General features: G+C 42.5%; 2 protein-coding genes across 2 annotated transcripts; both read right to left on the bottom strand.

Annotated features, from left to right (window-relative positions):
* Positions 1-486: 486 nt before the first annotated feature.
* LOC136544020 (uncharacterized) lies at positions 487-1,023 on the bottom strand. Its single transcript, XM_066536309.1, has one exon. The coding sequence runs from the start codon at positions 1,021-1,023 to the stop codon at positions 487-489; it is 537 nt and encodes a 178-aa protein (XP_066392406.1).
* Positions 1,024-13,165: 12,142 nt separating this feature from the next.
* On the bottom strand, positions 13,166-13,702 carry LOC136544019 (uncharacterized). The gene has a single exon (XM_066536308.1). The coding sequence runs from the start codon at positions 13,700-13,702 to the stop codon at positions 13,166-13,168; it is 537 nt and encodes a 178-aa protein (XP_066392405.1).
* Between the last annotated feature and the right edge of the window lie 636 nt (positions 13,703-14,338).

Here is a 14,338-nt window from a genome sequence, read left to right as displayed (position 1 = left end):
CTGGATAGCATTAGCAGTGTTGTGGAGGTCTAGATCTCTAGGAAGTGGCACAAGGAAAGCTTCATTGCTAATAGGATCCCTCAACATAACGACCCTAGTGGAAGTATCGATGAGCATTCCATGGCCACTCATCCACTTCATCCCCAAGATTATATCTATACCTAATCCCGACAAAACTACCAGATCGGCCGTATACACTCATCCCTCTATTTTGATACTCACATCTAGTACTATTTGATTGGTAGAAATATTACTTCCAGTGGCACTAATGCAATAACTACCTGTGGGTAGTGTAATTATCTTCTGATTGTATTTTGATGCAAAAGCTAGACTCATAAATGAATGTGAAGCACCGAAATCAAATAGTACAACTGCTGGATGTTGATTCGTAAGAAACTTACCCACGGTGACCACCTCTCCTAAGGGTATCTCTGTCACGTTGGTGTAGTTAACATGTCCTTGATGAGCACCAGAATTCCCCTACTTCTAATTGTTCTTCTGAGGATATGGACAATTCTTGAACCAATGACCTGCCCTGCCACAATTCCAGCAGGGCCTATTAGCTGGCGGAACAAAAGAATTCCTTGGTCCTGTGGTGCCCTTTGAAAGAGGTACAGTAAATGCCTTCTTGAAACCAGTCTTTGCCTGATTCTTCTTCTGTGGCGGCCGGTACCTAACAGCTATAGCCGGTGGGCGAAACTGAGTCTTAGCCACTAGAGCTTTAGCCTGAGAGGCACTTGCCTTAAAGGCCCTCTTGTGATTTTTGGAAGCTACATAGACATTATTGTTATTCTCTTGAGTAAGAGTATCACTTACGAACTCGTTAAAAGTGACACTCTTGTTGTTTCCCATGGACTTCATCAGTTTGGGACTAAGCCCTCTCTTAAAGCTGGTGATTCTCTTTGCTTCTGAATCAACAAACTCTGGAGCGTACCTTGCCAGATGATTGAATGCATGAAGATATTCAGTGAGTGTCTTGGTGCCTTGCACCAGCTTCATAAAGTCATTATGCTTTATGGCCATCAACCCGAGAGGAATATAATGACTCTTGAAAGCCTCCTGGAATTGATTCCAAGTGATCTAGGCATTCTTAGGTAATGTGGACCTATAATGATGCCACCATATACCTGCTGGTCCTTGTAGCTGATGCGAAGCATACTCTGCCTCCATCTGCTCTATCAACCTGAGCAAATGGAACTTGTGCTCAAGCGTGTTCAGCCACTCTTCTACCTGGAGTGGCTCTTCAGCTTCTTTGAAGATTGGCGGCTTGGTATCTTGGAATTCTTTGACATCACTAAACTGGTTGGGCTCTGGTCCCTGTCGTTGATTGTGGCCATGTGCTTGATGCTAGGCCAGGGTACGCATGGCGTCCCCCAACGCACGCTGACCTTCCACGGGCATGGCCAACAGATCAGACGGCGTGGGAGGTGGTGGTGGTGGAAGATCATCATCACCACTACCCCCAGCACGGCCTGAACGCAGATTGTGCGACATCTGTAGAAGTGCATTTGTGAGTAATGATGGATGATGTCAGATACATAACAGATGAATTGTAGAATTATGCCAAACTGAACTTATTGGAGAGATTAATTTCATACAATAAACAGAGGCACAACAATTCATCCTTATAACATTGCCAATAACTTTACTCCGCATATTCTCGCGATGCATACGCTTATATGCTAAATTTTGCCAACATCAAAGCTGGACTTTTATTTAAAGCTCACATCCATATGGAGCCACATCCAAGTCTCTAACTGAAATTAAGTTACATGTTCTTCTAGACGAAAGCAAAAGATAGGCTCTAGTACATCTAGCTTAGTGCTACAGCTAAACTACACATCTTCATCAGTGTCAGCATCGATCACTCATTCACCATCTTCATCCTCGACAGGATTGAGTTCCACCTCTTCTTCATGTTCTTCAGCTTCTAGTACTGCGATGACATTGGCATCTAAGTCCATGCCATCATCATTAGTGAAGATCACCTGTGGTCCTCCCACCATGGGGTACACTGGAAAAGGATGAGGAATTGGATTGAGCTGATTGTTGAGGTGGTGAACATCAATCTGCAGTTCTTCAATTTGGCAGAGGAGTTCATTCTCTTTGATTTCAGCTCAAATTCCTGTCATGATCCTATCATTGTCCCTAGTTTGAGCCAAACGGAGTGCGTCATCTCGCTCACGAGTCAACTGCATGATCTGCTCATGGTGAGCATCTCTTTCCCTGACAACATGTACAAACTACTGCCTACGGTTTTCCAAAGCACTCATAAGACTACCAATATCATTTCAAGTTGTCCTAAGCTCTTTACCATTCTTGCACGCACGCTTCTTCCACATGAGCTGTTCATTCAGTGCCTGCCAAAGGGATGTCAAGGCACTAACATAAGTGCCCTGGCGATCCTAAAACAGCTTCAGAACAGCCATCATAGCACTCATGGCTGGCCCTGAGCTCTGTGCCCTTTCTGCCTTAGTCCTTACCAAGGGATCATCCTCAAAATTCAGCCACTCTGCCTCAGACAGGGCTACTCGAGGAATGGACTCAGCTGGTCTGTTGATCAACTCGTCACCAAACTCCTGACAAATATCAAGTAGAACTTCCAAAGCTACCAACTATGGCCCTTCCCAAGGGGTTTGTCCATCAGCTTCAACACTCCAACCAAGCCACTGGGGTCTATTTGCGTGAGGCGGGACAACCACCTCAATGTCATACCACAGCATCCCTCCTTTAGCCTCCCCTTATTTCCAAGTATAATGAGGCGGCTCCACATATCCCACTGAATGTAGCACCCTCCACAACAGGGTTGGAGTGCCAAACACGTGTAGGAATGTGCTGCTCCTAGGCGGTAGTGCTGGTGCGGCCATCTGTAGCAACATAGCCATTAGGGTGTGGGAGGATTATCTTACAGGATGAGAAATATATAATGGAATAATTAAAGATAAGGGAGGGAGTGATGCAAAAATGTAATGGCATGAGTGAACATGATGTATGCACGTTCCGTACGTCCTCATGAATCTTAGAAAAAATTAAAATTCTAGCGACATAGACAGTGGCATATATACGTTCTCTCATATACGTATCTAGTTGAGCTACACATTGCGTTGTTAGTGTACCTGCAGATAAATTCATTGCAGCCCATCCCAACAAAAGAGAAATAAGCACACAATGAAAGCAGTAAACTAAGATACTCTCATATATACATCTGCGGATATATATATATACTTCGGTATCCAAAGCTACCCGACAGATATACCCACAATTAAGCATCTTCATATGTACAAGTGTGCAACATGTAAATATTCCGGTAAACACAACTAACTCTCCCCTAGACCGACAGTTGGACGGTCATGCTCTCACAACTCACACTTACCTGGGCATAGAGGCAATTGATCCATATATTACCACCCAAGCGGATGGCATCCATACAATAGCACGTCGTATGGACGACGAAATAAAATGCAAGCAATTACCCCCCCAAAGTCATTACTTAAATAAGCCACCTAAAAGTCCTTATTTGGGCATAGAGGATATGACAACTGACACACTTAGATAAAATTTCAGATTTGAACCCACCTATATATAAGTAGCTATAAGTTGTCAAAACTGATTTTTGCAAACAAAAACCTTTGTTTTAAATACACATATGACATGTTTAATGTTGAATCTAGCTCTGATGCCAGCTATAATAGAACCGACCAATTTATAAGAGCATAAGTACAAAAGCAATCACCGGAGTGATCAAGCCGTCATACTTGAACCCATATAAACCCGGTAGTCAACTAAAACCACAAAGGATTTCAAACCAACTTGCATACAACCAAGATCATAGTAATTCAACATAACAAGCCACATGTTACATCCATTTCACAAGTAGTTCACGAGTACCTCATACATCAGAGTTCACATAGTTATTACAAAACGAGTTCACAAATAGCGGAAGCAAAGTAGTTTGAGACCATCACACACACTTAGTTCAAATACAAGCCAGTTCCATAGTCATATCCAGCAAAAGCAACATGATAAGATAACATAGATGATCATGCCCATGATCTAGTCTTCATCCCCCGCAGGGTGGAGACAATACTTGCAGTAGCCGTTATAGAGCATGTCATCTGCAACAAGGGGGAATAAACCCTGAGTATGAGAATGTAATCAGCTAGACTTACATGTTGTAAACCAAAAATAAATAACACCAAGGAGTATGCAAGGCTTTATCGGTGGATCTTGCTTGACAACTATTTTTGCATAAAAGCTTTAGTGATATGAGAGCCTAATTAAATTTTGAGTAAGCAGTAAGTTATCAATATTAACCTGACAACTAGATTAGCACCTGTACTAGAGCAAGCAATTGATTAACTCCAAACATTAGTAATCATATCCGGTATAATGTTGTATCATCATCATCATCATTATAACCATCAAGTTCAATTAAGTTATTCTACATTGCTGCTACTCAGTCAAGTTCTCACTATCCGGGAGAGACAGCGATTCGAATCAATTCCTATCCAGCTAGAGGGGTATTCCTAACACAAACCCAGGCATACCGCGCGAAGGCAGCCTTAGGTCACCTTTGGTACAACTCAGGAATCATGGCTCCGAGCAGCGCCGCACCCTTAGGGAGTCCACTCTGCCAGGTGGTCAATCTCACCTAGGACTTACGTCAATGGCTCCCCGCACATCCTTGCTACCGCCAGGGTGCGCACTTTCACTTCTCATTCTTCCGGCCTGAGTTGAGCTACTCGACTTCATGGTCGGAACGAGTTATCCGGCCAACTAAGTGATAGGCATGCGTTCAACATGACATGAGGATGTATAGCGAATCGGTCCTTAACCGACACAGGCAGGGATAGGTCCACAACCAAGACCTCCTTGCCTTGTTGCTTCTCTATCGACATCCCGCCCGGTCTACATTCATTATTAACACATGGTTATTTCCACGATAGCAAATATAGCCAACCATGACCAGACATCATCCTAACTTACAGGTGATAAGAAATCACCTGACTTTTACCGGTCTAAGCAAGGCTAAGCTTTGATTCGCTCCTGGACCTAAATAGGATTCAGGGTACGTTTACTGGACAAGGAATAGATATATATATGCAACAAGTGTTTGCATCCAATTCCTATCACTTAATGCATCAACAAATAAAGATACTCAAAGTAACCATTTTTAAAACATAGGAGACTTAGAATGCTCCAGTGCTTGCCTTTTAGAAAAGATGAAGGTTGTTGATCGGGACACTCAAGAACTTCTTCCTCGCTGGCTCCTTCTTCTGGGACCTGCATCTCCTGCTCCTGAGCTTGCTGCAGCTCTTCCGGAAGTACTTGCTCGAATTCTAGAAGCGTGACTCCCTCCAAAACACCTATTGCATGCACAAGAGATGGAAGGCGATGATGAAATGTACAGCCATGTATAGATGGACGCATGAAAGACACGATGATACAAGATTAACATCTATTTTTCTGAGTAGGTGCATATCTCTTTTAGAAAACAAGAACGGCACACTCACCAAGCTCTAATAACCTAAGATAAAGTCGTTCATCTTCAGTGAGAGGTCTAGCACCTGCAACTAACAAGTTATTTTAATTAGCCTAGCATCTAACTCACCACATCGACTCATATCAAGCAAACAAGTTAGTCACTGAAATCACAGTTTTCGGGCTGCAAACAGGAGCTACAAGTTTGATCCATAACTGGAGTTCTACAGGTCCAAATACCATTATTTAAGACTTTCTGGAAAGCCTATGAAATTTTCTACAACTTTTGTTTAATCACCAAAGTCTAATTCAAGCTTAAACCATGTCAAACAGGCTGATCTTACAAAACTGTCTGTGGATTCCAGAGAGCAGGCAGTTGAGAGTGCTGTCTTCCAACTGATATAACTCTCAAACTACTAGGCCAAATGCCTTGAAACTTTGGCACAAGCCAAGTTCTCACTATCCGGGAGAGACGGCGATTCGAATCAATTCCTATCCAGCTGGAGGGGTATTCCTAACACAAACCCAGGCATACCGTGCGAAGGCAGCCTTAGGTCACCTTTGGTACAACTCAGGAATCGCGGCTCCGAGCAGCGCCGCACCCTTAGGGAGTCCACTCTACCAGGTGGTCAATCTCACCTAGGACTTACGTCAATGGCTCCCCGCACATCCTTGCTACCGCCAGGGTGCGCACTTTCACTTCTCATTCTTCCGGCCTGAGTTGAGCTACTCGGCTTCGCGGTCGGAACGAATTATCCGACCAACTAAGTGATAGGCATGCGTTCAACATGACATGAGGACGTACAACGAATCGGTACTTAACTGACACAGATAGGGATAGGTCCACAACCAAGACCTCCTTGCCTTGTTGCTTCTCTTTCGACATCCCGCCCGGTCTACATTCATTATTAACACATGGTTATTTCCACGATAGCAAATATAGCCAACCGTGACCAGACATCATCCTAAATTGCAGGTGACAGGAAATCACCTGACTTTTACCGGTCTAAGCTTTGATTCGCTCCTGGACCTAAATAGGATTCAGGGTACGTTTACTGGACAAGGAATAGATATATATGCAACAAGTGTTTGCATCCAATTCCTATCACCTAATGCATCAACAAATAAAGATACTCAAAGTAACCATTTTTAAAACATAGGAGACTTAGAATGCTCTGGGGCTTGCCTTTCAAAAAAGATGAAGGTCGGTGATCGGGACACTCAAGAACTTCTTCCTCGTTGGCTCCTTCTTCTAGGACCTGCACCTCCTGCTCCTAAGCTTGCTGCAGCTCCTCCGGAAGTACTTGCTCGAATTCCAGAAGCGTGACTCCCTCCGGAACACCTATTTCATGCATATGCATAGTATAAGAATCATGCATGCATAAGAGATGGACGGTGATGATGAAATGTACAGCCATGTATAGATGGACGCATGAAAGACACGATGATACAAGATTAACATCTATTTTACTGAGTAGGTGCATATCTCTTTTAGAAAACAAGAACGGCACACTCACCAAGCTCTAATAACCTAAGATAAAGTCGTTCATCTTCAGTAAGAGGTCTAGCACCTGCAACTAACAAGTTATTTTAATTGGCCTAGCATCTAACTCACCACATCGACTCATATCAAGCAAACAAGTTAGTCACTGAAATCACAGTTTTCGGGCTGCAAACAGCAGCTACAAGTTTGATCCATAACTGGAGTTCTACAGGTCGAAATACCATTATTTAAGACTTTCTGGAAAGCTTATGAAATTGTCTACAACTGTTGTTTAATCACCAAAGTCTAATTCAAGTTTAAACCATGTCAAACAGGCTGATCTTACAAAACTGTCTGTGGATTTCAGAGAGCAGGCAGTTGAGAGTGCTGTCTTCCAACTGATATAACTCTCAAACTACTAGGCCAAATGCCTTGAAACTTTGGCACAAGCTAGATAAACAAGTTCCCTACAACTTTGTTATTGATCAAATTCACAGCAAACATCAATTTCACCAGTTAATTTGCTTAACTCTAAAATCTGTCCAGAAAGTCACTATAAGTGAATTATAGTGAAAATAATATTTCATTACCTACAAGAATAGTACTATGAGTACTACTAATGCTACCAACAGTTAACATACATCAAATAAACATAAGGAAACATAGTGGCCATTCCTAAACAAATTATTTTCATGCCTTTATTAATTTATTTAGATAATTAGGTTAAATGATAAACACATATCTAAATTGTACAGAAAATTCCACAAAAATTATAGTACCTTATACATATCTCCAATAGTCTACTGTATAAATTTCACATCATTTTATCAAGTATAACATCCTACATAAAAATGACAAGCCAGTAGAGCTTAAAATAGCATAAATAGGAAACCCTAGTGAAAAGTGTCAAGCAATAGATTTTATATTTTTCTTAGCATCCTTAAGGTACCAGGACAATTTCCAATAAATTTTATGAGCATTGGATTCATAGATTAATTATTAAAATTCACACAAGGATGACCTAATTATAAAAGGGAAATTAATAACTCAAAAACCATTCATGCACTGACTCTCAAATTTTTACCAGAGCTTCTACTCATCAAGAACAGCTCACCATACAAATTTCATAATTTTTGGACCACTATAACTCTAGATATGAGTTACACAAGTTTCCATTCATTTAAAAACACATTTTAAGTTGCAATTTAATTCTTCTAGAAACTTTACTACAAGTGTTCATGTTATATTTTTCCTAAATACTACACTTCACCAAGATCCTAACAAAATTGGAACCACCCAATTTGGATTCACCAAACTAGAGATATAAATTTTACAAAGTTGCATTCAAAACTAAACAAATGAGCTAGCCTTCAGTCCTTAAGCCACTGACAGCAGGGGTCCACGAAACAGGAGGGCCCGCGTGTCAGTGATCGAAAAACAGGCGAACGACGCTACGCGACGCTGCTCGGCCGGAGCTCACCGGCGGCAAGATTTTCCGGCGACGGCAACCAAACTACGAGCATCCCCACTACCTTGCGCACACGCTAAGCTATCTATTAGGACCGATTGTGGCCACCAACAGTGACGGCGGCGAGGCTCCGACGCTGGCCGTGATAGTTCGATATACTGCTACTTCGAGCTCCTACATGCTACGGCGAAGCTAATGCACCCACTGTCACAGCTAAAGGCGGTCGGCGACGTCCCGGCCACGGCGTCGTGGCACGACGGCGATACTCCGGCGAGGCCGCATGCGGCAAGAACACCTTACCGAGCGTTTCTAGCTAGCAAGGCGGGCGCGGTGATGAGGCAGAACCACTATGGCGCTTTTGCGGTGGTGAACGAATGGTGCAATGCCAGCTGGTGCCAGCAATGGCGACGACGGCACTGCGGTGAGCTACTGTGGCTGCTGCGGGCGAGCGCAAATGCGAAGGAGAACGCCAGAGTGAAATGCGAGCTAGGATGAGTCATGGGCGAGAGCTGCGGAGTGAAATGCCACGCTGAGGCTCGACGTGGCCTGGCCGGGCAGCGTAGCGCCGACGTGCGGCCATCCACACGGCGTGGGAGTTCTAAACCGGTCGAGCACTATAGCTGCTGATTCTGTTCGACCATCAGAGCTCGGTACCAGCCTGACAACGATACTTGGCGATGATAAATCTCCTAATACGTTGATCATTAGCGAAAACAATCTAAACGAAAGTTGTAGCACTACATACCAGCTATAATTTCTATTAAAGAATCAAAGTCTAACTCTCAACCAATGCAGAGTAAAATCATGCCAAAGTTAGCTTCACCAAACTGTAAATGCAGTCAATACTTAGAAAATTTTCCAAGTGCTGAATCAGCACCCAAATCTGACTTGTGGGCCATGTTTGGGACTGTTCCACACATTTTCATGACTTGACCTCTAAACAAAGTTTGTTCCATATATAATTTGCTACAACTTTGCTTTAGGTTTCTTAGGCATGCAAACAATCTATGGCACTGTTCTAGTTCAGTCAAACAAAAACACTCAAGAGGAGCACCTAGTCAAACCAAACCCTAGAAGCATAATTAGGCAAAGTCATTAACATGAACATTATTCCATTAGACATCCTAAGTGTAGCTAAGGTATTTTAGTTACCAACATCAATCACTTGCACTCAATCACACATGATCATAAAGCATAGATACAATGAAACTTAAAAGAACCATAGCATGTTTCACATGTTTCATAGCAATGTTTCATATAGAAATGCTTATGTATGAATTAATGATGCTTATGTTATGCAATGCAAGTGCAATTATGCAAGCCTAACACCTAGGGTGTTACAGCCCTCCCCCCTTATAAAAATCTCGCCTCGAGATTTGAAAAGCATACCATTTTGAATAAAAGGTAGGGTATACATCCTTCAAATAATCTTCCTGTTCCCACGTTGCATCGCTCTCACTACCCTGATTACTCCACATAACCTTGTAAAACTTGACCACATGATTTCGGGTTACTCTCTCTCTTGTATCAATAACCCGCACTGGCCTTTCTTCATAGGATAGATCTGATTTCAACTTGATATTTCTAAGTGAAACTCTTTCTTCAGGAACACGGAGACATTTCTTCAATTGAGAGACATGAAAAACATTGAAGATAGCTCTCATCTCGTAAGGTAACTCTATCTTGTAGGCTACATTCCCACTCTTTTCTATGATCAGATATGGGCCTACATACCTAGGTGCAAGCTTCCTCTTTACTCCGAATTGCTGCACACCTTTCATCGGTGATACTTTCAGATAAACGTGATCACCCACTTCAAACTCAATGGGCTTCCTTCTTTTATCCGCGTAGCTTTTCTACCTAGCTTGAGTGGCTTCCATATGTTTCTGGATAGTATAGACTTGTTGTTCAGCCTCTTCGACGAAATTAATGCCGTAGTATCTCCTTTCTCCAGATTCAACCCAGTTCAAAGGAGTTCTACACTTGCGGCCATACACCGCTTCGAACGGAGCCATCTTGATGCTTTCTTGATAACTATTATTATAGGAAAATTCAGCCAAGGGTAACCACTTATCCCATGAACCTTTGGAAGATATGACACAAGCTCTTAACATGTCTTCCAATATTTGATTCACTCGCTCCGTCTGTCCGGAGGTTTGTGGATGATAAGCAGAACTTCTGACTAAGTTGGTGCCTAACATCTTGTGCAAATGTTCCCAAAAACGAGTGGTGAACTAAGGTCCTCTATTAGATACAATGGTTCTAGGAACGCCATGGAGACATACTATATGATTAAAATATAACTCAGCATAGTCACTTGGTCGATAGTCAATTCTAACTGGTATGAAATGAGCAGACTTCGTTAAATGATCCACTATTACCCATATGGAATTAAAATTCTTTTGGGTAGGGGAAAGTCCAACAATAAAATCCATACTAATCTCTTCCCATTTCCATCCTAGTATAGACAATGGTTGAAGAAGTCCAACATGCTTCAAGTGAATTGCTTTGACTCTACAACAATTGTCACACCTTGCAACATAAGCTGCGATTTCTTTCTTCATCTTGGTCCACCAAAAGCGAGATTTCAAATCTTGATACATTTTGCTACTTCCCGGGTGGATAGATAACTAGGATGGGTGAGCTTCTTCTAAGATTTGGTTTCTAAGCTCTTTGTCCTTCGGTACTACAAGTCTATCCTTAAACCATAGAACACCCTTCTCATCAACATGAAAGTGTTTTGTTTCTTGTTCCTTCATCTTCCTTTTGATGTGGAACACACCCACATCAGTTTTCTGAAGCTCGGTGATTTTACTTTCCATAGAGCAACTAAGGGTAATACTGTGCAACACAGCAGGATGTAACAGATGTGCCAAATGATAATCTGCTTCCAAGAGAGAATTGCAATGAGATTTTCTACTCAAAGCATCAGCAACAACATTTGCTTTACCCGGATGATAATGGACTTCTAAGTTACTTCTCTGTCTCATGTTCAATTTTGGTTGAGTAAAAATATACTTGAGACTTTTATGATCGGTATAGATATGACACATGTTACCGAGTAGGTAATGCCTCCAAATCTTCAAAGCATGAACAACAGCAGCTAACTCAAGATCATGAGTTGGATAATTGGCTTCATGCTTCCTTAACTAACGCGAGGCATAAGCAATAACCCGGCCTTCCTGCATAAGGACACATCCTAAACCGGCACCAGATGCATCACAAAACACATCAAAAGGTTTCTCGATATCAGGTTGTGCCAAAACAGGAGCTGATGTCAACAAGGTCCGTAAAGTGCAAAAAGCAGTCTCATACTCTGGAGTCCAAACAAACTTTACATCTTTTTGAAGTAACCTGGTCATGGGCTTGGCTACCTTAGAGAAATCCAGGATGAATCGATAATAATATCTAGCCATACTAAGGAAACTTCTAACCTCATGCACTGAAGTTGGTGCTTTCCATTCCAAGACTTCTTGCACCTTAGACGGATCAACCGAAATCCCTTCATCGGACAACACATGACCCAAGAAAGGTACTTTCTTTAGCCAAAACTCACATTTACTGAACTTGGCGTAAAGCTTATGCTCCCGTAGCCTGGATAAAACAACTCTCAGATGTTCAGCATGTTCTTCAGCATTTGTGGAAAAGATCAAGATGACATCAAGGAAGACAACTACAAACTTGTCCAGTTCCTCCATGAATACAGAGTTCATCAGATATACGAAGTATGCAGAAGCGTTGGTCAGACCGAAAGACATAACAAGATACTCATATAACCCATATCTAGTGGAGAAAGCGGTCTTAGGCACATCCTCCAGTCTAATTTTTATCTGATGATAACCAGATCTCAAATCAATTTTGGAGAATACCTTTGCCTTAGACAACTGATCAAACATAATATCAATGCGGGGTAGTGGGTACTTGTTCTTGATTGTCATAGCATTGAGTGGACGATAATCCACATACATGCGCAATGACCTATCCTTCTTCTTCATAAATATAGCAGGATAGCTCTAGGGAGAAGCACTAGGTCGGATAAGACCTTTCTCTAACAGATCTTGTAACTGAACCTTAAGCTCTGCCAACTCATTGGGTGGCATCCTATAAGGCCTTCTAGAAATAGGGGCAGCACCCGGCACTAACTCGATCTTGAACTCTATATCTCGATCCGGTGGTAAACCAGGTAAATCATCAGGAAATACATCTAGAAACTCACAAACTACCGGAACATCCTCGATTCCCGGGGTCTGGATAGCATTAGCAGTGTTGTGGAGGTCTAGATCTCTAGGAAGTGGCACAAGGAAAGCTTCATTGCTAATAGGATCCCTCAACATAACGACCCTAGTGGAAGTATCGATGAGCATTCCATGGCCACTCATCCACTTCATCCCCAAGATTATATCTATACCTAATCCCGACAAAACTACCAGATCGGCCGTATACACTCATCCCTCTATTTTGATACTCACATCTAGTACTATTTGATTGGTAGAAATATTACTTCCAGTGGCACTAATGCAATAACTACCTGTGGGTAGTGTAATTATCTTCTGATTGTATTTTGATGCAAAAGCTAGACTCATAAATGAATGTGAAGCACCGAAATCAAATAGTACAACTGCTGGATGTTGATTCGTAAGAAACTTACCCACGGTGACCACCTCTCCTAAGGGTATCTCTGTCACGTTGGTGTAGTTAACATGTCCTTGATGAGCACCAGAATTCCCCTACTTCTAATTGTTCTTCTGAGGATATGGACAATTCTTGAACCAATGACCTGCCCTGCCACAATTCCAGCAGGGCCTATTAGCTGGCGGAACAAAAGAATTCCTTGGTCCTGTGGTGCCCTTTGAAAGAGGTACAGTAAATGCCTTCTTGAAACCAGTCTTTGCCTGATTCTTCTTCTGTGGCGGCCGGTACCTAACAGCTATAGCCGGTGGGCGAAACTGAGTCTTAGCCACTAGAGCTTTAGCCTGAGAGGCACTTGCCTTAAAGGCCCTCTTGTGATTTTTGGAAGCTACATAGACATTATTGTTATTCTCTTGAGTAAGAGTATCACTTACGAACTCGTTAAAAGTGACACTCTTGTTGTTTCCCATGGACTTCATCAGTTTGGGACTAAGCCCTCTCTTAAAGCTGGTGATTCTCTTTGCTTCTGAATCAACAAACTCTGGAGCGTACCTTGCCAGATGATTGAATGCATGAAGATATTCAGTGAGTGTCTTGGTGCCTTGCACCAGCTTCATAAAGTCATTATGCTTTATGGCCATCAACCCGAGAGGAATATAATGACTCTTGAAAGCCTCCTGGAATTGATTCCAAGTGATCTAGGCATTCTTAGGTAATGTGGACCTATAATGATGCCACCATATACCTGCTGGTCCTTGTAGCTGATGCGAAGCATACTCTGCCTCCATCTGCTCTATCAACCTGAGCAAATGGAACTTGTGCTCAAGCGTGTTCAGCCACTCTTCTACCTGGAGTGGCTCTTCAGCTTCTTTGAAGATTGGCGGCTTGGTATCTTGGAATTCTTTGACATCACTAAACTGGTTGGGCTCTGGTCCCTGTCGTTGATTGTGGCCATGTGCTTGATGCTAGGCCAGGGTACGCATGGCGTCCCCCAACGCACGCTGACCTTCCACGGGCATGGCCAACAGATCAGACGGCGTGGGAGGTGGTGGTGGTGGAAGATCATCATCACCACTACCCCCAGCACGGCCTGAACGCAGATTGTGCGACATCTGTAGAAGTGCATTTGTGAGTAATGATGGATGATGTCAGATACATAACAGATGAATTGTAGAATTATGCCAAACTGAACTTATTGGAGAGATTAATTTCATACAATAAACAGAGGCACAACAATTCATCCTTATAACATTGCCAATAACTTTACTCCGCATATT

Source organism: Miscanthus floridulus, chromosome 3, assembly GCF_019320115.1.
Source record: "Miscanthus floridulus cultivar M001 chromosome 3, ASM1932011v1, whole genome shotgun sequence".
Classification (NCBI taxonomy): Eukaryota; Viridiplantae; Streptophyta; class Magnoliopsida; order Poales; family Poaceae; genus Miscanthus; species Miscanthus floridulus.
This window is presented reverse-complemented; position numbering and strand designations above follow the sequence as displayed.